The sequence below is a fragment of the Prinia subflava genome, chromosome 19, assembly GCF_021018805.1.
Source record: "Prinia subflava isolate CZ2003 ecotype Zambia chromosome 19, Cam_Psub_1.2, whole genome shotgun sequence".
In the NCBI taxonomy this organism is placed as follows: Eukaryota; Metazoa; Chordata; class Aves; order Passeriformes; family Cisticolidae; genus Prinia; species Prinia subflava.
The window spans coordinates 11,972,679-11,994,495 of record NC_086265.1 but is presented as its reverse complement, the minus strand read 5'-3'; the positions used below and the strand labels follow the sequence as shown (position 1 = coordinate 11,994,495).

At 56.4% G+C, this 21,817-nt stretch overlaps 2 protein-coding genes across 2 annotated transcripts in view; both read left to right on the top strand.

Moving 5' to 3' along the window:
- The window catches only part of KSR2 (kinase suppressor of ras 2), a 75,014-nt gene extending 62,100 nt beyond the window's left edge, over positions 1–12,914 (top strand). Inside the window, exons 15-19 of the mRNA XM_063415825.1 lie at positions 2,117–2,213; positions 5,824–5,957; positions 9,457–9,588; positions 11,815–11,944; positions 12,777–12,914. Coding sequence (XP_063271895.1) covers positions 2,117–2,213; positions 5,824–5,957; positions 9,457–9,588; positions 11,815–11,944; positions 12,777–12,914 — 631 coding nt within the window. The remainder of the gene's footprint in view (positions 1–2,116; positions 2,214–5,823; positions 5,958–9,456; positions 9,589–11,814; positions 11,945–12,776) is intronic.
- Positions 12,915–21,463: 8,549 nt separating this feature from the next.
- The window catches only part of NOS1 (nitric oxide synthase 1), an 81,913-nt gene continuing 81,559 nt past the window's right edge, over positions 21,464–21,817 (top strand). The window contains exon 1 of the mRNA XM_063415855.1: positions 21,464–21,649. The gene's annotated coding sequence lies outside the window, so the exon portion shown is untranslated. The remainder of the gene's footprint in view (positions 21,650–21,817) is intronic.

Genomic DNA, 21,817 nt, shown 5'->3' with positions numbered 1-21,817 from the left:
CCTGCAGTGGCTCCGTCCACTGGGAAGGATTTGGAAATCCTGTAAATGGAGTGGAAAGATGGGAATCTCACCAGCAAAGGGCGGCAAGCTCCGCTCTCGGGGTTATCTCGGCTGTTCAGATAAGCAGAATTGTGAGGATTTTCCTCTAAACAACCCTTTCCCAGGAAAACAGCTGATCTTAACTGGCTTTAGGGCTGGAATCCAGCCCTGTTCCAGCGCTAATCCACTCATTGCCTTTCCAGTGTCAATTTGTGACCGATTCAGATCGCAGGCAACTGGCTGTAAAGTGGTTTTCTCTGGGAGAAAACGTGTTTTCCGGGGGTTGGGAAGGGCTGGGGGAACTCCTGTGTGCAGGCAGGTCATGGAGGTGGCACAAGGCTGTTGTGTGGCAGAGCTTAAAGCTCTGGTGGGTTTATGTAGCAAATCATCTCAGAAAAATTCAGGTGGTGGAAGGACAACTCATGTCTGTCGATATTCTGCACACTTTGATTCATTCCAGGTACGGAAACCCACGGATTTTATCACTGATTTCCAAGTGCTCGGATCTTAATCTCCAGCAAATCCTTATTTGACTGCAGCCAAGGCGTTGCAGCAGACGAAGATGGCCCAGAGGGAGCGTGTTCATATCGCAGCTGCCTCGGGGCTGAATCCAGCTGGGCTGCTCAGGGCTGTGCTGGGACACCCGAGCAAGGAAAGCCATCCCTGAGGAGGCACTTGCTGCCCTAAATCCCCACTGCAGCTCACAGCAGGACAATTTCTAACCCTCCCAGGGAGGAAATATTTGGAAGGGTGCTGTTTCTCCAAAAGCTGCGGGATGTGGGGCTGATCCCGTTCCTGTTTCACTGCTTGTCCTCAACGTTCTGCTCTCTGTCCACGGAGCGATGTGGAGCTTCTGGCTGAGGAGCAGGAGGATCCTTTGTATTCGTGAGCTTCTGGAGTTTGGGGTTCTTCCGAGTTTCATGGACTCGTGGAATGGTTTGGGTGGGAAGGGACCTTAAAGCTCATCCCGTTCCACCCTCTGCCGTGGGCAGGGACACCTCCCATTATCCCAGCTTGCTCCCGGCCCCATCCAAGGTGCCCCTGCCCACAGCTGAGGGCTGGAATTATACAGTCCCTAAAGTCCCTTCCCACCCAAGCCATTCTGTGATTCTCTTTTGCCATTTTGTGATGATTTTCACCCAAAAAGGACAAAACCTCTCCCAGGGGATGGATCCAAGCCACTGCATGCTGGAATTCCCAGGGCAGGAGAAACTGGGAGAGGGGAAAGCAGCAGAGCCAGGCTGGGGGAGAGCAGTGGAATGAAACCCCAGAACTTTTAATTTGTCAACCAGAACAGAATCCAATCAACATCTGCAGCCACCAAACCTCTTTAACTAGCTGTGTGTTGGGTGTTTTATTTCCCAGGAACAGGTATCCAGTCTCATCTTTCCAAAGTTGCCTGGAATGAGCGTGGGTGGATAGAGAAAAGAAAAAAAAAAAGCCCTTTTTTTGTGGGCGGGAGTCGAGGCAGCAGCCGCCCACGTCCTCCATTATGATATTCAAATGTCAATATATTTTTAATTGGTTTATATCCATCCCCCCCCTCCCCCCACCCATCCAGCTGCCTTTGGTAATTAAGGCTCTGTAAATAGATTTTACTGTAATTGGTACGAGAAGGAAAATTGGAGGACATTGTACAGTGCATGGGGTTGGGTTGGGGGATTTTTTTCCCTCCCTGTCTTTCCTCTTTTGACTCATTTTACATCTGTGAGCTTTGTATCCCGAGGGGGGAGGAGGAGGAGGAGGGAGCCACGGCCAGTTCTGCACAAAACCTCGGAAGCGGCAGGGCCGGGTGGTTTGCTCCGGGCCGGGATGCAGGAAAAGCCAGGAGCCAGCCCAGGGTGTCCCTTGTGGCACCACGGTGGTGTCACCAGGACACGCCAGGCGCAGTGAGAGCTCCCTCCCAGTGCCAAACTGGGAGAGCCCCCAGCTCCCTGTGGAATCCTCAGTCTGCCTCAAGCCAGGAGGCCAAAACCTGGCCAAAATCCTGTGGGATTTACAGTTCCCTGCTTTGTAATTTGGGGCTGTTTCTCCAGGAGGGTTTGTAACTTCTCTTTCCCTTTTCCTGCTCTTGCAGCCTGTGTAAAGGAAGGACTCTCTACTCCGTGGTGAGGGACGCCAAAATCGTCCTGGATGTCAACAAGACAAGGCAGATAGCACAAGAAATTGTGAAGGTACGGTCTGGGGGGGTCTGGATCTGGGAAAAATCCCAGCCAGGAGCCCAGGCCAGACATGCTGGGGAGCGGGAGAGGAGCAGCCAAGGATTCTGGGCAGGATAGCTCTGCTTTAAAATCCAAGGATTCTGGGCAGGATATCTTTGCTTGGCTTTAAAATCCAAGGATTCTGGGCAGGATGGAACTCCTTGGTTTTGAAATCCAGGTCTCTTTGACCTCTCTCATGTGGCTGCCTTTCAGGGGGCACCAAAGGTTCCACAGCTCCCCATGCTTGGGGCTCATCCTGGCCACTGCTCCTCTTTCCTGCTTGGAATTTCAGGTGTTTAAGTCCAGCATTGCTGCTGTGAGGGAGTTCCTGGTGGGATATTCCTCTCCTCTTGGAAAAAAAATGTAATAATCATGGAATACAAGAATGGTTTGTGTTGGAAGGGAGCTTAAAACTCATTCCACCCCCTGCCCTGGACAGGGACACCTCCCACTGTCCCAGGTTGCTCCAAGCCCTGTCCAGCCTGTCCTTGGACATTGCCAGCATTCCCAGTATTCCCATGAAGCATTCCCAGGGCCTAGGCTCCTGAAGAAATCCGTGCCATGGTGCCACAAGGCCAAGCTCTCACACATTTTCCAGAGCTAAAATCGCTTTTCCTTTCCCAGGGATGACTCCAAGTGCATCTTGCACACTTCAGACCTGTCCCTATAAACAATCCCAGGGAGGATCCCCCCTGGCAGGGTGGAGTGGTCAGGAATTTGGGTCCTGAGCCCTCACAGCTTCCCATGGGATGTCGGCAGCAGCCCTGAGGTGTTGAGCTGTCTGCCAGAGTGGGGCTGTGCTGTGATTCCAAACACATTTGTCACCGAAAATATTTGGCACACGCTCTGCCGTGGGAGCTGTGACACTGCCCCTGTGCCCTGCCCAAGGTCAGCCAACACCTCCACCCTGGAGCCCAAACCTGGAGCTGATCCCACATTTAACTGTGGGAAAACAACAGAAAATCAGGTTTCCTGGCAGATCCCAGCCCCTCTTTAAATATTCAAACCCAGGTTAAAAGCAGAATATGTTCGGCAATATTTCCTGGGTGGTGCTTAGGCTGTCTCTTATTAAATTGCCTATTTTGTGTTTATTTCGACCCAGTTTTAACTTTTAAGTTTCAATTCCCTCAATTCTCCTGGAGTCTCCAGACAGGTGAGCACAGCCTGAACCTCGGAGCCTCGGCCTGAGCTGGGGATGCCTGAGGCAGCCCAGAGCCTCTGCCCTCCCAATTCCTTCCTCTGATCCATATTTTCCACCTTTTAAACAGGGATTTTTCCTGCTGAGCAGAACACTTGAAGCATCACAGTTTAGCCTTGTATTTTTCCCCCGTTCTGTGCTCAGGGCTTTTGCCTTCCAGATGTTCCCAGCGGGAGGAGCGGCTCAGTTCAGCCCCTTCCCCTGCGTGGGTTCACGGCTCCGTGTGGTTTTGGGGATGAGACTGACATCCTTGTTTTCTGCAGCTGCTGCCTGTTAGGAACAGGTTGGAAACCTCCAGCTCTGCGGTGCTGGGAGGCAGAGGGGCTCTGTATCCACCCCAGGTCCCTGGAGGAATTAGCAGAGCTCCAAAGGCTCTCCCCATCCACCAAAGGGAGCTCCTGGAGAAGTCCAGCCCTGCCACAGTGCCGTGACCCATCCACGTGGCCCCTCCCTGCTGAGGAGCAGCTTCCCATCTTTCCCACCCATCTCCAGCAGATGTTTTGGTGGGCTTGGAAGTGGCAGGTGTTGGGAAGCGAAGGGAAATCCCAGCACCTTGGATGGGGTGGGCTTGGAGCTGCACAGTCCGGAGCCTTTGGATTTGCTGCGCAGCCACAGCAGTTGTTTGATTTTACCCTTTGAGTCCTGGGATGTGACGGGAGAGCTGCTCAGCTCATTGGATTCCAGGGTGCGAGGTTATCCCGGGATCCTTGGAGGGGAAGGAGGAATTATCCCGGGAGCGGTGCCGGCAGAGGGAGCTGGCTTTTCACACAGCCCAGCAAATTCAGGCATTCCTGGGCCCAGAGGGTTCCCTCATCCCAGGGGCTCAGGTGGCAGGGCTGGAATTTGCAGTGGGATCTGCAGGGAGGGAGGTGAGGGATTTGGGTTTGCCCAGAGAAATTCATTCAACAAAGGCAGGGCTGTGTTTGATGATTCCATGGAGATGAGCTCACCACTGGATGTGGGAACAAGGCTTTGGTGTTGCTGTGGGATCCCATCACTCCCAAACAATGGGAAGGGGCTGCAGAGCATTCCCGAGGCACTGGGGCTCCTCCATGGACGCTCAGGGCCCTGCACTGCACCTGGCCACAGAAACATTGGAATGTCACTCCTTGCTCTGCCCTGGCGCTTTCTGGAGGTGACAGTGACATTTGAAAGCCAATTTTTAAACCTCATCATTATTCCATGTGCTGGGAACTGGAGACCCCTAATTAATCCTGGTGCCTGGAATGGTCCTGGCATCCAGCCCCAAATCCTTTCCTTCCTCCAGCATCCTTTGGCAGAAGCTCTTTAGGATTTGCTCCCCGTGGGGCACAGTGAAACCCCCATATCTTGCTGGATTGGGGTGTTTTTCCATTTGTTTTTCCTTTTGTTTTTCCATTTGTTTTCCCACTTTTTCCAGATGGTGGAATTTGGATTAGGTCTTCTGGCTCCACATCAGCCGCCAGCTTAAAAATAAATTCTCCTCGCACAGCCTGCATGGTTAATGATGATAGATGAAAAGATGAGACTCAGGATGGATGGATTCCCATGGAATTCCAGTTAATAAATCCCCCTTTTCCAGTGACAGACAACCAATATTCCTAAGCAACAGTTTGCCGGCCTGTTGGGCATTGATCCTTCAGCAGCAGCCTGCAGATCGAGTTTTCCCCGAGTCTGCTTAGGAGAGTGAAAAGTGGGACATCATCAAAATCCCTGCTGAAGTTGGGATAAATGTGCTTTATCCCCCTCCCCATCCCCAGAATTATCCCGCGGAGCTGAACATCCGCCACACGGAGCTGCCAGCAGTCGGCTTGATTTGCCGATGCTAAACAGGAGAGTTTGGATTTCCCACCCATGGCCTTTTTGTGCCTCATTAGCACTAATTTTAATTAACTGCCGAGCAGCTTTTCCTGGGGGAAAGGAATTAAGGCAGGACTCCTGCGAGGCACCCGTTTCCAGGCGGATGGGGCCGTCGGAAGCGCCGATGGCTCCGCCAGGGCGATGGGGAGCGGTGACTTATCGCCCTCCTCTCACAGCCCCCAAAAAAACGGAGGCAAAAACATCATCACCATCCATTTCCCAGCGGAGGGTTCCAGGGAAGCGGCTGCCGGGTGGGCCTGGCGCTAATTTTTCCTGCGGAATCGATTAATCAGGAAGATGAGTGGGCGCCGTGGCAGCTGGGACACCCACACCACAATCCCATCCCCCTCCAGGAGCCCATCCCAAAGCAGGGACCCCTTCAGACACTTTCCCTTCCTGCAGGGCCCTTTGGGGACGTGGTCCAGCTTGGATGTGGCTCCTGGATGCTCCCTCATCCCATGGCAATGCCGCCACTCCGGCCTCATCCCGTCCCTCTGCGCCGCTTGTGTAACGTGGGGGTGTTTTCCTCTCTCTGTCCCATCCCAGGGAATGGGATACCTGCACGCCAAGGGCATCCTCCACAAGGACCTCAAGTCCAAGAATGTCTTCTACGACAACGGGAAGGTGGTGATCACCGACTTCGGGCTCTTCAGCATCTCCGGAGTTCTCCAGGCGGGCAGGTAGGAGGACATGGACACACTGGAGATCCTCCCTGTGCCCTAAAGCTGGGAACGAGGGGAAAGATCCCAAAACATCCCTCTCTGGATGCCTTTTTGAGTCCCCAGCCTTGGCACACAGGAGTTCCAGGGGCCTTTGAGTATGGTGGGGCTGCTCTGTTTGGAGGGAGTTGGTTTGGATCCGTGGGAAGGAACACGATGCCGTGTGTGAGCCTGTGGAATTTTGGTTCCCAGGGGCAGATTGTGCCTCTTGGACCGACCTCTTCCCATGGGATGCATCCTTTCCATGGCCAAACCACCCTGCAGCCACCCAGGGGATGCTCCTGTGGCAGCAGGGCTGGTTCATTCCTTGGCTCTTCCCTTTCCATCGTTATAATTCCCTGGCATCTGCTTCATCTCCTGCCCGGATTGAGCGAAGCCATCCCTGTGCTGTCCCCACTCCGGTGACATTTTGGGAATTGCAGACATCTGGCCACGGTGTCTGTGCTGGGCATGGAGCAAGACATGGAAAATGAGAGCCAAGCTTGGGGCTTTCACAACATTGTGACATTTTGGGGTCTCTGAGGGTTTAAATCTGAAGGTTTTGGTAAATGTTCCTTATTAAATTTATTTTCCCGATGCTTTGGGAGGTTTTCCAGCTGTAGGAATGGCAGGGAAAACAGTTCCAGCAGCTGTGGAAAGGGAGGAAAGCAAAGCTGGGGTGGAAGAAGGAAACAGAGTGGGGAAGGAAGAACAGAGATGATATTTTCCATTTTTTTTAAGTGGGAATAAGAACGTTGCTGACTTTTCCCACCTTTCCCAGTGAACCCTTTGTGTTGGGAGCAGCACAGGCCAGGCTTGGGCAGCTTTCCCCTGGTCCTTCCATCTCCATGGCGAAGATGCTCAGGAGATAAAAAGCCTCTTGGAAATGATGGATTTTTTCCCAGTTTCCCAGTGCTGAGTTCAAAGGATTTAGAGAATACGGCAGCGGCCACCTCTCTCCATCCCACACCGTGCCCTCCCGGGTTTTCCACTCTGCCTGGACAAATATCAATGGATTTTAGCACAGACTTGGCCAAAAACTTTGGGAGGCCGGGAAATCAGGATCTCCCGCTGTGGCAGAGTGGGGTTTGCCTCTGGTTCGGCAGCTGGGCAGGGGGTTTGGGATTCAGGGCCTGCCAGGAGGAGGGGACAGCTCATTCCAGCAGGGAATGAGGATTCGGGCTAAACTGGCTGGGTTTTGCCAGGAATCTTTGCTGTGAAGGTCAGGGATGCTCCAGAGATGGAATGAGAGATGGGGGGAATGGGGTTTCTGGTGAGGTGGCCGATGTGTGCCCACCTCTGCCTAAGACTGGGGTGTCCCTTGTGGGGTCAGAATCCAGGAGATGACTCAGGAGAGGAAGGGTGGCCAGGAAGGTAAGGCTAGACAGAAACGAGCAAGGTTTTGCTGGAAAAAATGGAAAAAATGAGAAAATTTGTGCTGTGGGCTGCTGGTAGCACGTGTTTTCTGCTGGAGCAGAGCTGAGACAAGATCAGAGATCCATGGCCACCATGAGTTTTGGAACAGGAAGTGTCTGCAGGTCTGATCCCCCCTTTTCAGGGTGGGTTTTTGCTGCTTTTGGTGCCTCTCGGATGAAGACAGGAGATAACCCCCAATTTTGGGCCCTCAGAGGCTTGGAAAAACATCTGTTGGGAAGGAAGCAAATTTTTGGAGGTCAGGTTAAGGATGGTGGCATTTCTTGAGCTGGTTTCACTGGGGTTAAAACACTTCCTGCAGAGATTTGGTGATTTGGGGGTCTCATCCTGCTGAAATCAGATTTATTCCTCCTTTATTTGAGTGTTCTTGGGCTCGGTGGGGCTGCTCTGGAATTAGGAGGAGCACGAGGTGGGTCTTGGGGAGTCTGAGGAGCTTTTCTGCTCCTGCTTTTGCTCTGGGAGTGGCTTGGAAGATGCTCAGCTGGGTGTGGCTGTGAAGTCAGGTAAACTTCGGTCACAGACCCTCAGACTGCCGGGACTGAGCCGAGCTGGGATCCCATTAAAGCCCAGCCCTCACTGCTGGGAGCTCATAACCCAGAGGAGCTTTGGCAGGGATGAGCTGTGCGTCCCAATCCACCCCCGGAGCATCCCTGCCTGTGGAATGTCACAGCCCTGAGCCGCTCCAGTGAGCAGGAACCAAAGCCAGGGCAGAGCCTGCCTGGCTGAGGGTGCTGAGCAGATCCAAGCGCTGCCCGCCGCACCCCGGGAGGGAGAGAAGGCGCAGGGAGCGAGCCCGAGCCTCTTTAATTGCCCAGGTGCTTAATGGTGGTCGGTAATTAAGAGCTGGAGGGCGCGGGGAGGCGGCTGGGCAGCTGAAAGCCTCCCCCTGTGCCCAAGGGCTCTTCCCGCCGCTCCGGAGGGGCCGAGCCGCTGATTGTGGAGGAGATTCCGACACAGAGAGGAGACATCGACACCCCAGAGGGGACAGGGAGGGGACAGAGGGGACAAGAGGCTGCGTCAGTGATTCCCGGGAGTGGCAGTGTCCTTCCCCAGGGTCCCTCTGGTCACTGGAACGGGGAGGATCCGATTGTGCCATTTGGGGATTGTGAGTCAGCTCTGAGCTGGGACCCCGTCCCTGGATGGTGTCCCGTGGGATTTGGGCCCCAGGCCGGCATTCAGGAAGGACAGGTGACTCCACAGCCATCCCATAGCCCTGTTCATCCCCGTCTTTGGGAGGGCTCCACAAACAGGGAGAAATTCCTGGCAGGAGCCAGCAGGCTCTTCCTCCTCCAGCCCAACGTGAGTGGGGCGGTTTTGTTCCCTGCTGCTGCTGAACCTGGGCTCAGACACACCATGGAGCCGCTTCAGGTGTCACCACCGCCCACAATCCAGGGATTCTGAAGGCAGCAGTGTCTCCCAGGTGGCTGCTGGAGGATGTGAAGGATGGAGAAGTCACCGATGTCATCCTCAGTGTCAGCCAAAGGATTCCAACGTGTTTATCCCGAGCAGGGCCAGCCTGGGGAGGTGGAGGAAGGATGGAGGAGGTGAAATGAGGGGTTGTTATAAAACCAGGCTGCTCCCATGGGAGATGCTATTGGAGGCTTGGCCTTGGAGGAGCTGTTTTGGGGCCAAACATCTGAAAACACCAATTCCATGCTGCTCTTTAGGGTGAGTTTGCTCGGAAGAGGCACTTTGGGGTCCCCAGTCCAGCTTCCTGCTGCAGCCACAGTGGGGCCGCTGGGGGAATTTATCCCCTCTTTACCCCTGAATCCCTGAAGGGGTTTTGGTGCAAAGGGCACAGCAGGAGCCCCAGCAGACCCTAAACCTCCATCACCAGCCTGGAAGAGCCAAAGTCCCCCTCAAGAACCATCCACTCCCCAAATTTTGTCCTGCTGCCTGGCAGGGGCATTTCTCAGAGCAGGGCTCAAACCTGACTTTGCAAGGATGACATGGGAGAAACCAGGGTTTTAAGCCTGGGAAGAGGACAGGAAGCTGGGGCTGCTCCCTGGGGGTGCCCTGGGGTACCCACGGCTCTGTGTCTCGACAGGAGGGAGAACAAGCTGCGCATCCAGAACGGCTGGCTGTGCCACCTGGCCCCCGAGATCATCCGGCAGCTGTCCCCGGACACCGAGGAGGACAAGCTGCCCTTCTCCAAGCACTCGGATGTCTTTGCACTGGGGTGAGTCTGGGAGCAGGGAGCTGCCATGGCTGGCTCAGCCGGGAGCTGCTCCGGGCACAGGAGGGGCTGAGGACGCTGCTGGCTCGCCCCAAATCCGAGGGGATGCTGCCAGATGGAATTCCCTGGGTTGGGAGAACCCTCCTGCTCTGACAAGTTTTGAGTGAAACCATCCCTAAATCAACAAATCCTCCTGTTTTAGACCGGGCTGGCTCTGGGTAATGGGATCCAGAGTATCCTGAGGGTGCCAGCCTGGGGGTGCAGGGGGCTGGGGTGGGAACACAGGTCTGGAACAGCCCAATTCTCCCCAAATTACCAAATCCTCCTGTTTTGGACCAGAGTGGTGCTGGGCAATGGGGTCCAGACTATCCTGGGAATGCCAGCCTGGCATCATCTCTGCCCCACATTGTCCTGGGGTGGGAACTGATGAGAAGGTTCTCGGAGGATGGATGGGGATGCCAAAGTTGGGGACACAGCTTGGAAGGCCCAGGACACCCCAGTTTCCCCTCCAGCCACTGCAGGGGGCTGACGGTGGTGCCAGCTCCACGAAGAGTTGCCAAAAGCCAAGAAAATGAGAATTTCCAAGTTTTCCTCAGTTCATTCCTCCTGCCTTTTTCTGCCCACAAACCTCCCTGAGGGCACCAGCCCAATTCCACCTCGCTAAACCCTTCCCGAGGCAGATGCAGGTTTTACCCAGAGGATTAATTTTCTCACGGATGCCTCGAAGGCTGTGGGATTAGGGAGCATGGGCCCGTTATCCAAGGCAATATTCCCATCAAACTGCAGTAATTACAGCTGGAAGGGTCTGGCTCCTTTTTTTTTTTTTTTTTTTTTTGCCCTCCCTGAGGTACAACTTCAGCACAGAAATAAAGAGGTAATTAAAAGATCGTATCCAACTAAGTGAGAGTGGGTGGGGAGACGTCATTTTCCCTTTTTTTTCCTCAAGTGTGAGCTCTGCCCTTATGGAAAGTGCGAGTTTCCTGAAAAGATGAAAAGGTTTCCCCACGTTTTCCCTCTTTCTTGTTTCTGCTGCTCTCCATCGAGCCCAGGAGGCTCAGGGATGATCTGGAGGGGTCGCTCCCCTCCAGGGATTTGGGGATCGAGAGGAAAAGATGACAAAAACTCCCAGTGAGAAACTGGAATTAATGCCTTGGATGTGTTAAATCCAATCTGAGGGTGCTTGGATGCTCCTCCCAAGGATTTTGCCCTGTGCCCACAGGATCTGCCCCTCTCCAAGCCCCCATTCCTCTGCACCCACATAACTCTCCCATTATCCAAATTTTTTTTTTTTTTTTTTGAGAATTCCAATTCCCGAAATAAGGGAGCTTCCCTAACTGGGAGGAATCTTCCATTTCATTTATCAGGCAGATTTTTCCACTCTGATGCCACTTTAACCCTGGGTTTTGATACTTTAAAGTGGTCACGAGGACATCCCTGGGAGGGACAAGCAGGTCCAGGGAATTTGCCTTGGAATGGGGCTGGCATTGTGGGAATCCAGGCTCATCCAGGCTCTGGGTGCCAGAAAATGATGATGCAGAACTTCCAGGCAGTAGCGGGGGCGGCAAAACCACAGGGGTGCCCACAGTTGCACCGGTGATGCCCTTGTTTTGGGATATTCCCTTGGATTTGGGATTCCTCACGGAAAAGAGGGCTTGGCTTAGCAGTGAGAGCAGGAGCAGGAGCAGATGGCCGGGGCTTCACGTGGCCATCACCTGGTGAGGACACCTGGGATGGATCATGGCTTGGATGGATTTTTGGAGCTTGGAGAGCTTTTTGTAGGAGAAAAAGGGAAAAGGTGGAGTGAAAGTGAATTCTTGGGTTCATCCCTTCCCAGAATTCTGCTGGAGCGGTGGCAGCTGGATCCCCACCACCAGCTGCTCCCTGCACAGTGCTGTTTCATCCAGGTGGGACATTCCCACTTGATGTCACAGGACGGCTCTGCCTGGGCCTCCATCAGCCTCTGTCCTCCTTCCCACGGGTTGGGATCTCCCCTGGTGGGAATCAGGGCTCGCTCCAGATCAAATTCCTTCCTCTGGAAAATGGGAGAGGTTACAGAGACCCCTCTGTAACGAGGGCTGAGCACCTCTGGTGTCACCTGGGCTGAAGCCTCTCCTGGATGAGGGGGTTGTGGAGCAGGGAGAGGCGTTGGATGCGGGTGCAGCAGCCAGACCTGCCCACCCTGGATCCCTCCCAGCTGCTCCGTCTCTGACTCCCGGTGTCTCCCAACAGCACCATCTGGTACGAGCTGCACGCCCGGGAATGGCCCTTCAAGACGCAGCCGGCGGAGGCAATAATCTGGCAGGTGGGCCGAGGGATGAAACCCAACCTCAGCCAGATCGGGATGGGCAAGGAGATCTCGGTAGGTGCTGCGGGGCCTGTGTGGGTGTGCAAGGGTGGGGACATGGCTGGTGGGGCCCTTGGAAAAACCCTCTGGGTCTGCTGATCTCATCCAGCCAGGCTTGCTCCTGCTGCTGTGCTCGGCTTGGGCGTTCCCTTTGCTCCAGCCCTTCCCTAGGATGTGGGGATGGAGATGGGTGCTCATGGGATGGACACACCCCCTTCATCCCAGCCTTTCCTGAGGATGTGGGGGTGCAAATGGGATCCTCTTGGGCTGGACACATCCCCTCCATCCCAACCCTTCCCAAGAATCTGGTGATGGAAATGGGATCCTCACGGGATGGATACATCCCCTCCATCCCAGCCCTTCCCAAAAATTCAGTGATGGAAATGGCTCCTCATAGGATGGACACATTCCCTCCATCCCAGCCTTTCCCAAGAATCCAGTGATGGAGATGGATCCTCATGGGACAGACACATCTCCCCATCCCAATCCTTAACAAGGATCCAGTGATATCCTCATGGGATGGACACATCCCATCCATCCCAATCCTTCATGAGAATTCAATGATGGAGATGGCATCTCCTGGGATGGGCACATCCCCTCCCTCCCAGCCTTTCCCAAGAATCCAGTGATGGAGATCAATCCTCATGGGATGGACACATTCCCTCCATCTCAGTCCTTAACAAGGATCCAGTGATGGCTCCTCCTGGGATGGGCGCATCCCCTCCATCCCAGCCCTTCCCAAGGATGTCCTGACGGACACGGGGTCCTTGTGTGGCCGCTGGGGGCGCGGGCTGTGGTGGGGGAGGGCCTGGCCGGGTTTCCTCACGCGCTCTCCCCGTGGCTCCAGGACATCCTCCTGTTCTGCTGGGCCTACGAGCAGGAGGAGAGACCCACCTTCACCAAGCTCATGGACATGCTGGAGAAACTGCCAAAGCGCAACCGCCGCCTCTCCCACCCCGGGCACTTCTGGAAGTCGGCAGAGTAAGTCCCAGTCCTCCCCCATTCCCAGAGTTAACGGATGGGGGAATGCCCTGCCCCGGGACCCTTCCCAGACCGTCAGGATCACAGCTTCCAGCCTGATCCCTTCTTCTCCCACTGCCAAACCCTGCTCTGTCCCATTGCTTTTGCTTAGTCACATCCCTCTGCCCCAGCTGACGGCGTCAGTGGGTCCCCAGTGGGGATTTCGGGATCTGCCCTGTTGGGAACAGCAGGCGAAACGCAGAGCAATCACTTAGAAACTCATTTTCCTCCCTGGAATTTGTCATATTGTGACAAATAGAACCAAAACCTCGCCCGTGCGGGGGTGGCATTCACGGGGGGGATTTTTCCTGCTCCCAGCGTGCATCCCCGGAGGCTGGAAACGGGAATGGATGGAGGGAAGGAGATGTGAGCTCAGGGAGAGGAGTGAGGACATTTGGGGGGCTTCAGGAATCGATCTTGGTCCTTACAGAGGGTTGGAGATGCCGGTTTCTCCTGCTGCCGATAACAAACTGCCCTTCTTCCTTATCTGATGCCCTTATCTTTCTATCTTCCTTATCTGGGCTGCCCCAAGAGTGTCTGGAATGTTCCCTGTGCCACCCCCTGTCCCTGGGGCTGCCGGGAGCAGCGCAAAGCCCGCGGGGTCAGCCCCAAACCCCCGGAACGGGAGATGGTGATCAGGAGGGGAGTTCATTCCCAGGCCGCGCTCCAGGCAGGCACCAGGGCGGCTCCGGCAGCCGGGCAGGAATGCTGAAGGATGCGCGGCCCCGAGGCGGGATTGCTCCGCTGGGTTTGGGAATCGCTGAGCCGCTCTCTGCCTGCCCTGGGCTGGGGCTGCCCCGCAGCTCCCAGTTAATTACCGGCCCGATCTTTTGCTAATCAGGATGTTCCAGCTCATCTTTCCACGGGAGCTGATTCCTTCCACAGGACTCGGCTCCGGCTGTTGTTCCTGACTCTCCTCGAGTCCAGGAATCGAGGCTGGGCACGGGGATGAGCTGTCTGAGGCACCCCAGGCTCTGCCATCCCTGGATCCGAGGGACCGGGGCACAAACCCGCGCGGGTCCCGGGTGCACAGGGGTGGCAGCGGTACCCGGGGAGCCCTTTCCCCTCCGGGTGATGCTCCAGGAGCCAGGCAGGCCGGACAGGGACGTGCAGGAGTTCACGGCTTCCCCCGGAGCCGCTGCTTTTGGGAGCAAAGCTGTTCCAGGAGGGTTTTTCTTCCCAAAGATCTTCCCTGCAAACCCCCAGGTGTCCTTGGGAAGAGGCGCCAGCGCTGACTCTGCTCCTTGTGTCCCTTCCAGGCTGTGACGGGAGGAGTTAAGGGACGGTGCCTTCCTCCCGCAGCGGTTCTCCTCTTCCTCTCCGCCTCCCACCCTGCCCCACGGAGGAGCAGCGGGGCCGACAGCGAGCCGGGAATGAGGCTCTTCCCCCGCGGCGCTTCAGCATCCCGGGAATGCTCCCGGCGCGGGCGGGAGGAGCCGCAGCGGCCCCGGAACGCCCGGCGGTGGGATGGGGACAGCGGGCGGCCCTCCACGCACGGGCGGTGGCTCTGGGGACAGTCCCCTCCCCCGAGCAGGGATGACCCACAGGACGATGACTCCAGTTTATCCCCAGGGCTCCTCTGATCCCGATCCAGCGCTCGCCACGATGCTCGGTCGGGGAGGGCTTGTTCTCGGCTCTCCGTGGGTTTATTTAATTCCCTTTTATTTATTTCTTCGCGGGTTTGTCACGAAAAAAGGGGGAACGCCGCTGATTCACGAGTTCGTGCCCGGATCCTGAGGGGCCAGGGAGTGCCGCTGCCATTAGCTGCCCCCCACGGGGAAATGCATCTGTCCCGCTGCCCCCGCAGCCCCTCCGCGGGCAGCGCTGACCTTTCACAAGTGGCTTCTCTCCCTCGCAGCCGCGGCCACTTACGCGTCCCCCGCGGGCCTCGCTCCCAGCGGGGCACCTCTCCTCATCCCCGGTAATTCCTCCGCTCCTCCCGGCGCCTGCCTCATCAGCCAGCCCTGCCCTCTCACTCTCCCCGCCACTGCCCTGCCCCTGCCTTCGCTCCTCGCTCCCCAAACGCCGGGTTTGGGATGCCCTGGGGCTGGGCACAGCGGGAATTGGGATCCATCCTCTCTCCCGTGGCTTTCCCGGGCTCATCCCTGCAGCTGGGAATGCTGTGGTTGTACAGAGCATCTCCCAGCCCACGCTGGGACATCTCAGCCCTGCCCAGGACCATTTTCCCCACATACTCATCTCCCATCAGCCAGATCCCTGAGTTTCCCAAAAAACTCTCTCTGGGAGCTGCTGTTGCCCCCTGAATTCCACGTGCTGCTGTGTCCCTCTCCCCCAGCTCGGATGGGCCCTCCAGCCCCTCAGACGAGCAGTCAGATGAGAGCAAATTGCATTCCCAGGCTCTCATGGAGCATAATTGCTTGACAGGAACCATCCTGGATAATTCAATTGTAGTCTCAGTTCACTTTAATTTGGAGCCGTGACGAAGCTTTGCAAATTCAACCAGCCCTGGTTTGTCTGGCTGCTCCTCCAACTCCTCCTGCCTGGTGTGGGAAGTGCTTTAGCATAAGTAAATGAAGATTAGAACCTTAATTGCAGCTGGGATGAGATGGGATTTTAATTGTGGGGGTATTAAAGTCCCCACACGTGCATGTGTGACAATTCCAAGGTGGGCAGGAGCAGGGAGGGGTGGATCCAGCCCCCCGGAGGATCTGGAGGAGTCTCCCGCTGGTGTTTCTGGGATGTGCAGTCACATGCACAGAGCTGGGATGGGGCAGGATGGCTGTAGGGGCTGAGGCTGAGTGGGATGGGCAGGCTGAGCCCTGGTCTGGGTGAATTGCTCCAGCAGCACAATCTGGAGTCCCTGAGTTTGGGCTCCCCCCACCCTCTCCCAGCCCACAGCACCGATGGCTCTGCTGGCCCTGCTGCCCCCCAGCTCTCCCTGCTGCCCCCCAGCTCTCCCTGCTGCCCCCCAGCTCTCCCTGCCGCGCACACGTGCCATGAACGTTGCACTAAAGCCTCGGAGTCTCTCTGAGCTTTCACCAATGCCTTCACCTGTGCTGCTCCCGGCCCCTGGGGGAGGCAGAAATCCCCTTTCCCAGAGGTTTGGGGTGCTGGGGGGGCACGGGGAGGGGTCACCAATCCCCAGACCCCCAGAGGGAGCAGTGATCCATGTCCTGCTGGCTGCCTTTGGTCTCTGAGCAGGTGTGAACTTGCCAGGTGAGCAGGAGAGAGGGGAAGGTGCTGGAAGGTGACACCAGGGGTGGTGCTCATCAGGGCTGGAGCCTGGTGGGTGTTGTGTGGGTTTATGGCAGAAGGGACGGTGTCTGTCTTGGGGTCACTGTGGGTTTGCTCCCTGTGTCCCTGTGGCCTGGAAAGTCTCAGTGTGTCCCCGTGGGGTGTCCCAGCTGCTGGCACACACCTGGTGGATGTTGTGGGCCAGGAGCTGAGGGAACAATGAGGGTGTGGGGTTGGTTCCCCCGTGGTGTCAGGGCCTCACTGGGCTGCAGCCTTGGCCACAGAACCGTGGAATGGGTTGGGTGGGAAAGGACCTTAAAGCTCATCCCATCCCACCCCTGCCATGGGCAGGGACACCTCCCACTGGCCCAGGCTGCTCCAAGCCTGGCCTTGGACACTTCCAGGGATCCAGAGGCAGCCACAGCTGCTCTGGTAATTCCATCCCAGCCCCTCTCCACACTCACAGGGAACAATTCCTTCCCCGTATCCCATTTAACTCTGCCCTCTTTCAGTTCAAAGCCATTCCCCTTGTCCTATCTCATTCCCCCTTGGCCACTGAATTTTGGGCATCTAGAAGAAACTAAATATTCCTACAGCCAGCCTCTCCCTCCTCTCCACCCTTTTCCTCCCTTCTCTCTTCTTGCCGTGGTGTCTCAGCCACAGCACAGCACAATGAAAAAAGAGCTGTCCTGAATTTATCCCAAATGAGCTACAAGGAACAGCTCCTTCCCTTCCATTCCAGTTGTTCAGGCAGCTGCGTCATTTCCATCATCCCTTCTTATTTATAAAGTCTTCATTATTAAAAAAACCCCACCCACCAAACCAACAGCTCTTATTTTTGTTGTTGTTGTTGTTGCTGTTGTTGTTTGGGGTTTTTTTGACTCAGCCTTTATGAAAGACTTTTTTTTTTTTTGGCCCGATTTAAAAATACCCAGCGGGGAGGGAGTGCAGGAGAGGCTCTCCACAATGGCCTCTGATGGGAGCTCCGAAGGAGGGAGAGGATCCATCCAGAGGCTCGGCTGAGCTGTGAGCCAGCGCAGAGCCGGGCCTATTTCCAGCCAGAGCTGGGCTTATCTCAGCTCTGCTTTGAGAGGCAGGAACCAGCCCCAGGGCTCCTCCCCGGCTCTCACAGCCCCAGGGATGCTCTCCTGGCCCAGCCCTGCAGCTCTGGGCTGTTTCATCCTCCCCTCACCCTCCCAGGCTCTTCCGGAGCTCCCTGACTTGGCTGTGCTGGAGGGTTTTCCCAGCATTTTGCTGCTGATGGGACACCGCGTTTGGGGCTGGGCCTTGTGGGCTCTCCCAGAGGTGAAGAGGTGGCCCCAAAGTTCTGTGTCCTCCTCTGGCTGCTAAAGGACATTCCCTGGTCTGGCTTTTCCTTCTGTTTCCCTTTCCCCACAAATTCCCAAATCCTCACTGAGCCCTGACCGGGCAATTTCTGGGAATGACGAGCTCAGAGTTCAGCCCCCGTGACTTTTTATCCAGTCCTTGGCCGTGGCAGGAGCTGGGGTGATGCAGATTTTGGATGGATGGGAAGCAGAAATCAATGACCTGGGGGTGGAGGGGCTGCTCAGCCTTTCCTAGAGCATGGAATTATGGAATGGGTTGGGCTGGAAGGGACCTTAAACCCCACGGGCAGGGACATCTTCCACTGTCCCAGGCTGCTCCCAGCCCTGTCCAGCCTGGCCTTGGGCACTGCCAGGGGTCCAGGGGAGCCACAGCTGCTCTGGGCACCCTGTGCCTGCCCTCGCCAGGAAAAATTCCCTTCCAACACCCAATCCAACCCCTCCTGTGCCAATTTAGGATTCTGTGGAATAGCTGGTGCCTGCAACTCGGCCTCTTTGGCTGTGTGAGGAGAAGGGCTCTGTGCTGGAGGTGCCACGAGCCTCTCTCCCACCACCCACTGCCCCCCAAGTGCCCTGGGTCGAGCCCTTCCTCCTTTCTTCACCCTTTATTTATTTTAAATTATTTGAATTTAATTGAATTTAATTGAATTTATTTGAATTTCTATGAATTTGAATTTATCTATTCTGTTGCCAACAGCAACCCTTTCGGGGGGGAAGCTTGGTCAGCTGCGAGCGCCGCCTTTAATTTCAGGTCCCTGTAAATTCCACCTTCCATTGCCTTGTACATAAGGTATATATGGATATATATACATATCTCTATATGTATGTATATAGATATATACAGACCTCAATCCTGTACAGTTTCCAACTGAACTCGCTGGCCTGCATCGTTTTCTCCGTGGTAGTTCTGCAGAATGAGCTGATTTTCAGTTCCCTTTTCCTCCCCCCACTCCCTTTTTTTTTTCTTTTTATAAATATATATATAAATATATATATATATATATATTTTGTTGTCGTCGTTGCAAAAAAAAAAAAAAAAAACACCTCTGGAAAAAAAAAAGCTGGTCAGAAATAAAAATACCGATCACCCCCACAAACTACTGACAAAAAATAATAATAAAAAAAAGGAATTTCTGAGAAAGGCACGATGGATTCTCCCTGCTGTAAATTTGTACAGGAACATTTCTAACGTTTTCTACACTTGAAGAAAGTAATTTCTAATTTCCGCTGTCTGGCTGGGTGCGAATCTCTGGGACCTGCAGACCTGGATAGCCATTTGTTCCCGTGGTTTCTCGTGCAGTGTTTGGTGAGGTGACAGTGTATGAATTATTTATGCCAATAAAAAAACAAAAACAAAAACAAAAAAACCAAAACACATTTGAAAAAACGTTGCCCTGTGCTGCTCTGTGTCCTCTCCTCGTGGGATCCTGAGATTTTTTTAATCCGTGGTGGGGTCGGGATGAGTCCCTCAGAGCCTTGGGAGCGTCTCTGCCTGGCCCAGCACTGCCAAATCCCTTTTTTCCCTCTCTCCCACTGTGCCAGCTCCCGGCCCTGCCCTTTGGGGATTAGAATTCCCAGAGAACACTGGGATGGGAGGTACAGCAGCAGAAAACGTGGGAATTGGGCACATTACGGGCCGGCAGCAGATCCATTTCCACCCAGCTGTGCTCAGCAGAGGGGCCGGGGCGGGTGAGTGCCAGGGGGGTGCTGAGCCCGCTGATGGAGCGCTGGAGGCTCCTGGCATCTGCTGCTCCGTGTGTTTGCCTCTCCCACGCTGTTTTCCCGGGATGCCACCATCAATCTGCCGAGCAGCCCCTCTGGAAAAGCGGCAGCGGCGGCTGGTGGGGGCACCCAGGAGATGGAGAGGAAAATCATGGGAAGCTCACAGGGTTTCCCCCCTCTGCTTCCCTCCTCGCCATTGCCGGAGCACTTGAAAGGTAAAATAATGATGGCTCGCCATTAATAAATCATGAACGCTCCACACTTGTGCTGTCGAGGGCTTTTCATCTTTCAAAGCCTGCAGGAGCTGGAACCAATTAAACCAGGCTCAGCCCGGGCGGGCTCAGCCATCCAGGGGGATTTTCTTGGGAAGGGGCTGCTCTGATGGATCCTCCCAGCAGGAGGAACGGGGGATTTGGGGATATGGAGGCAGCACTCCCTGCCCTCCCTGCCTCCCTCGCTGGGTTCGTGTGCTGTCACCATCTCTTGGATGTGCAATAATCAGGGGGTTCTTGGTAAGGCTGGAGGGCTGCCACCAGTGTGGAGAGGAACTGGTTGGCACTGGTGTATAACTGGGCAGCCCTGGTGACTCCAGCTTCAGGGACAGAGCTGCTGGTGGCACCACAGAGCCCCGCCGAGCCCAGTGCAGGGAGGCTGAGCTCACTCCTGCCTTGTGCTTAGTGAGATGCCAGCCCCGGGGCGGTGAGAAAAGTCAAAAATGCCCCCAAGCCAGCTTTGCTGGCTGCTTTGGAGGGTTGGGGATGCCTCTGGATGGATCCCTGTGCGGATCTGTGTGCGTGCAGGGAGAGGCACGGGGATGCTCACACGTGCTCGTCACCTCCTCCCTGCTGGGCATGAATCACGGGCCATTAATATTTCACAGCAAAGGAGAAACGCGGGGAGGGCCAGAGGAGCTCAACCCCCAGGCCAGCAGCTCCAGCGCTCCCGTCACTGCTGCTGGCTGAGCCCACGGCGTCATTCCCACTTGGATGCTCTCGGTGTGGGCACAGTCGGGATGCTCCAACACCAAGCAGGGCTTGCTTTGGGGTACTGGAACTTTTGGGGTGGGTTGTGACGCTGGAGATAACAAACCGCCTGTGTTTCCCCCAGGGAGGACGGCTCTGGATGTGTCCCCGTGGTGTCGCAGGGCTGCACCCGCCCTCCCTCCGGGCACACCGGGCTTGTCAGAGACACAAAATCTGCCTTGATTTGTTTAACTCTGCCCCCAGATCGAGCCGTTTGTTGAGCCGAAGTGAACCCTCAGACAGTCCGAGGTGTGGCGAGGTCAGGGCTGGCCGGCGGCCACAAGCCCGTGCCCTCCGTGCCCTCCGTGCCCTCCGTGCCCTCCGTGCCCCCCGTGCCCTCCGTGCCCCCCGTGCCCCCGTGCTCCCCGTGCTTCCCCTGCTCCCCGTGCCCCCCGTTCTCCCCGTGCTCTCCGTGCCCCCTGTGTCCCCCGTGCCCCCCGTTCCCCCCCGTGCCCCCCGTGGGACGCGGGCTGTCCCCGCGGGGCCGGCCCAGGGCGCCGCGGCAGCTCCGGGCTCTCCTTTCCGCCGGAGCAGCAGAGGAAAGCCCTGGCGAAGAGCCCAGCCCGGGGCCCAGAGGGTGAGAACCGGGCTGCCGCTGTCCCGGGGGGTCCCGGGGAGGCACGGGGGCCGATCCTCCGCTGGAGGCACAGCTCGGAGCCGGGATCCCACAGCCCCGGCCCGGCCCGGTTCTCCCCGGCGCAGCCCCACAATGGGGCATTGTTCCCAGCTTTGATTTATGTTTCCTCCCCAGGCTCGTCTGGGCTTTCTCAGGAGCCGCCAGGAGCGCAGGGCCGGTCCTTTCGGGGGGGACACGGGGTGGGCTGAGCCCCCGCAGCCACCCCAGCATGGCCCGGGGGTCCTGCCCGGGTAAAGCGCCAGGTCCTCATTAGGGCTTGATTAGCTCATTACGGGCTGCCCTGCGCCAGGGGCGGCACAGCCCGAGCCTCGGCGAGAGCCTCGGGCAGGCAAGTGCCCGAGCCCGGGCTAATTTGGCCGCTTCTGTCGTGGCCACCCGGCCTCTAACAGGATTGTCGCTGAGCCAGCGGGGAGCTGATCCCGCTTTGCAGAGCCCCGGCTCGCCAGCGGGATTAATTCCAGCCAGGGAGCGTCCCCAGGGGCGTTCCAGCATCTCCCGCCTGCCGGGAAGGGGCTGCCCCGCTCCCAGTCCCCCGCTCCCGCTGTCCCATTGCTCAGCAGATTCTCTTTCCTCACCTCTATTTTTACGCCGCCCTCGGGACAGAAACCTGACCCCCCGTGCCTGCAGACACTGCGGGAGCTCCTGCCGGGCTCCAGCGCAGGGCCCGCTCCTCCCGGCACCTCTGGGAAGGAGGAGAGATTCCCAAATCCCGGCTTTTTGCCCTGAACTTGACACTCGCAGCCTCCTCCAGAGAGCCGAGCCGTGCCCTGGGCAGCAGCAGGTACAAAAACTGGCTGAAGGTTTTCCTGTACCACAGTTTTTATTTATTCCTGGTTTTTGGGGGACAGGGCGGCTTTCTGTGCCTGGATTGAGGGGTGGGAGGGGGTCGGGGGTTCCTGGGTGTGCTGTGAGGTCCCTGTGGGTGGGGAAGGGTCTGTGATGCTGAAGG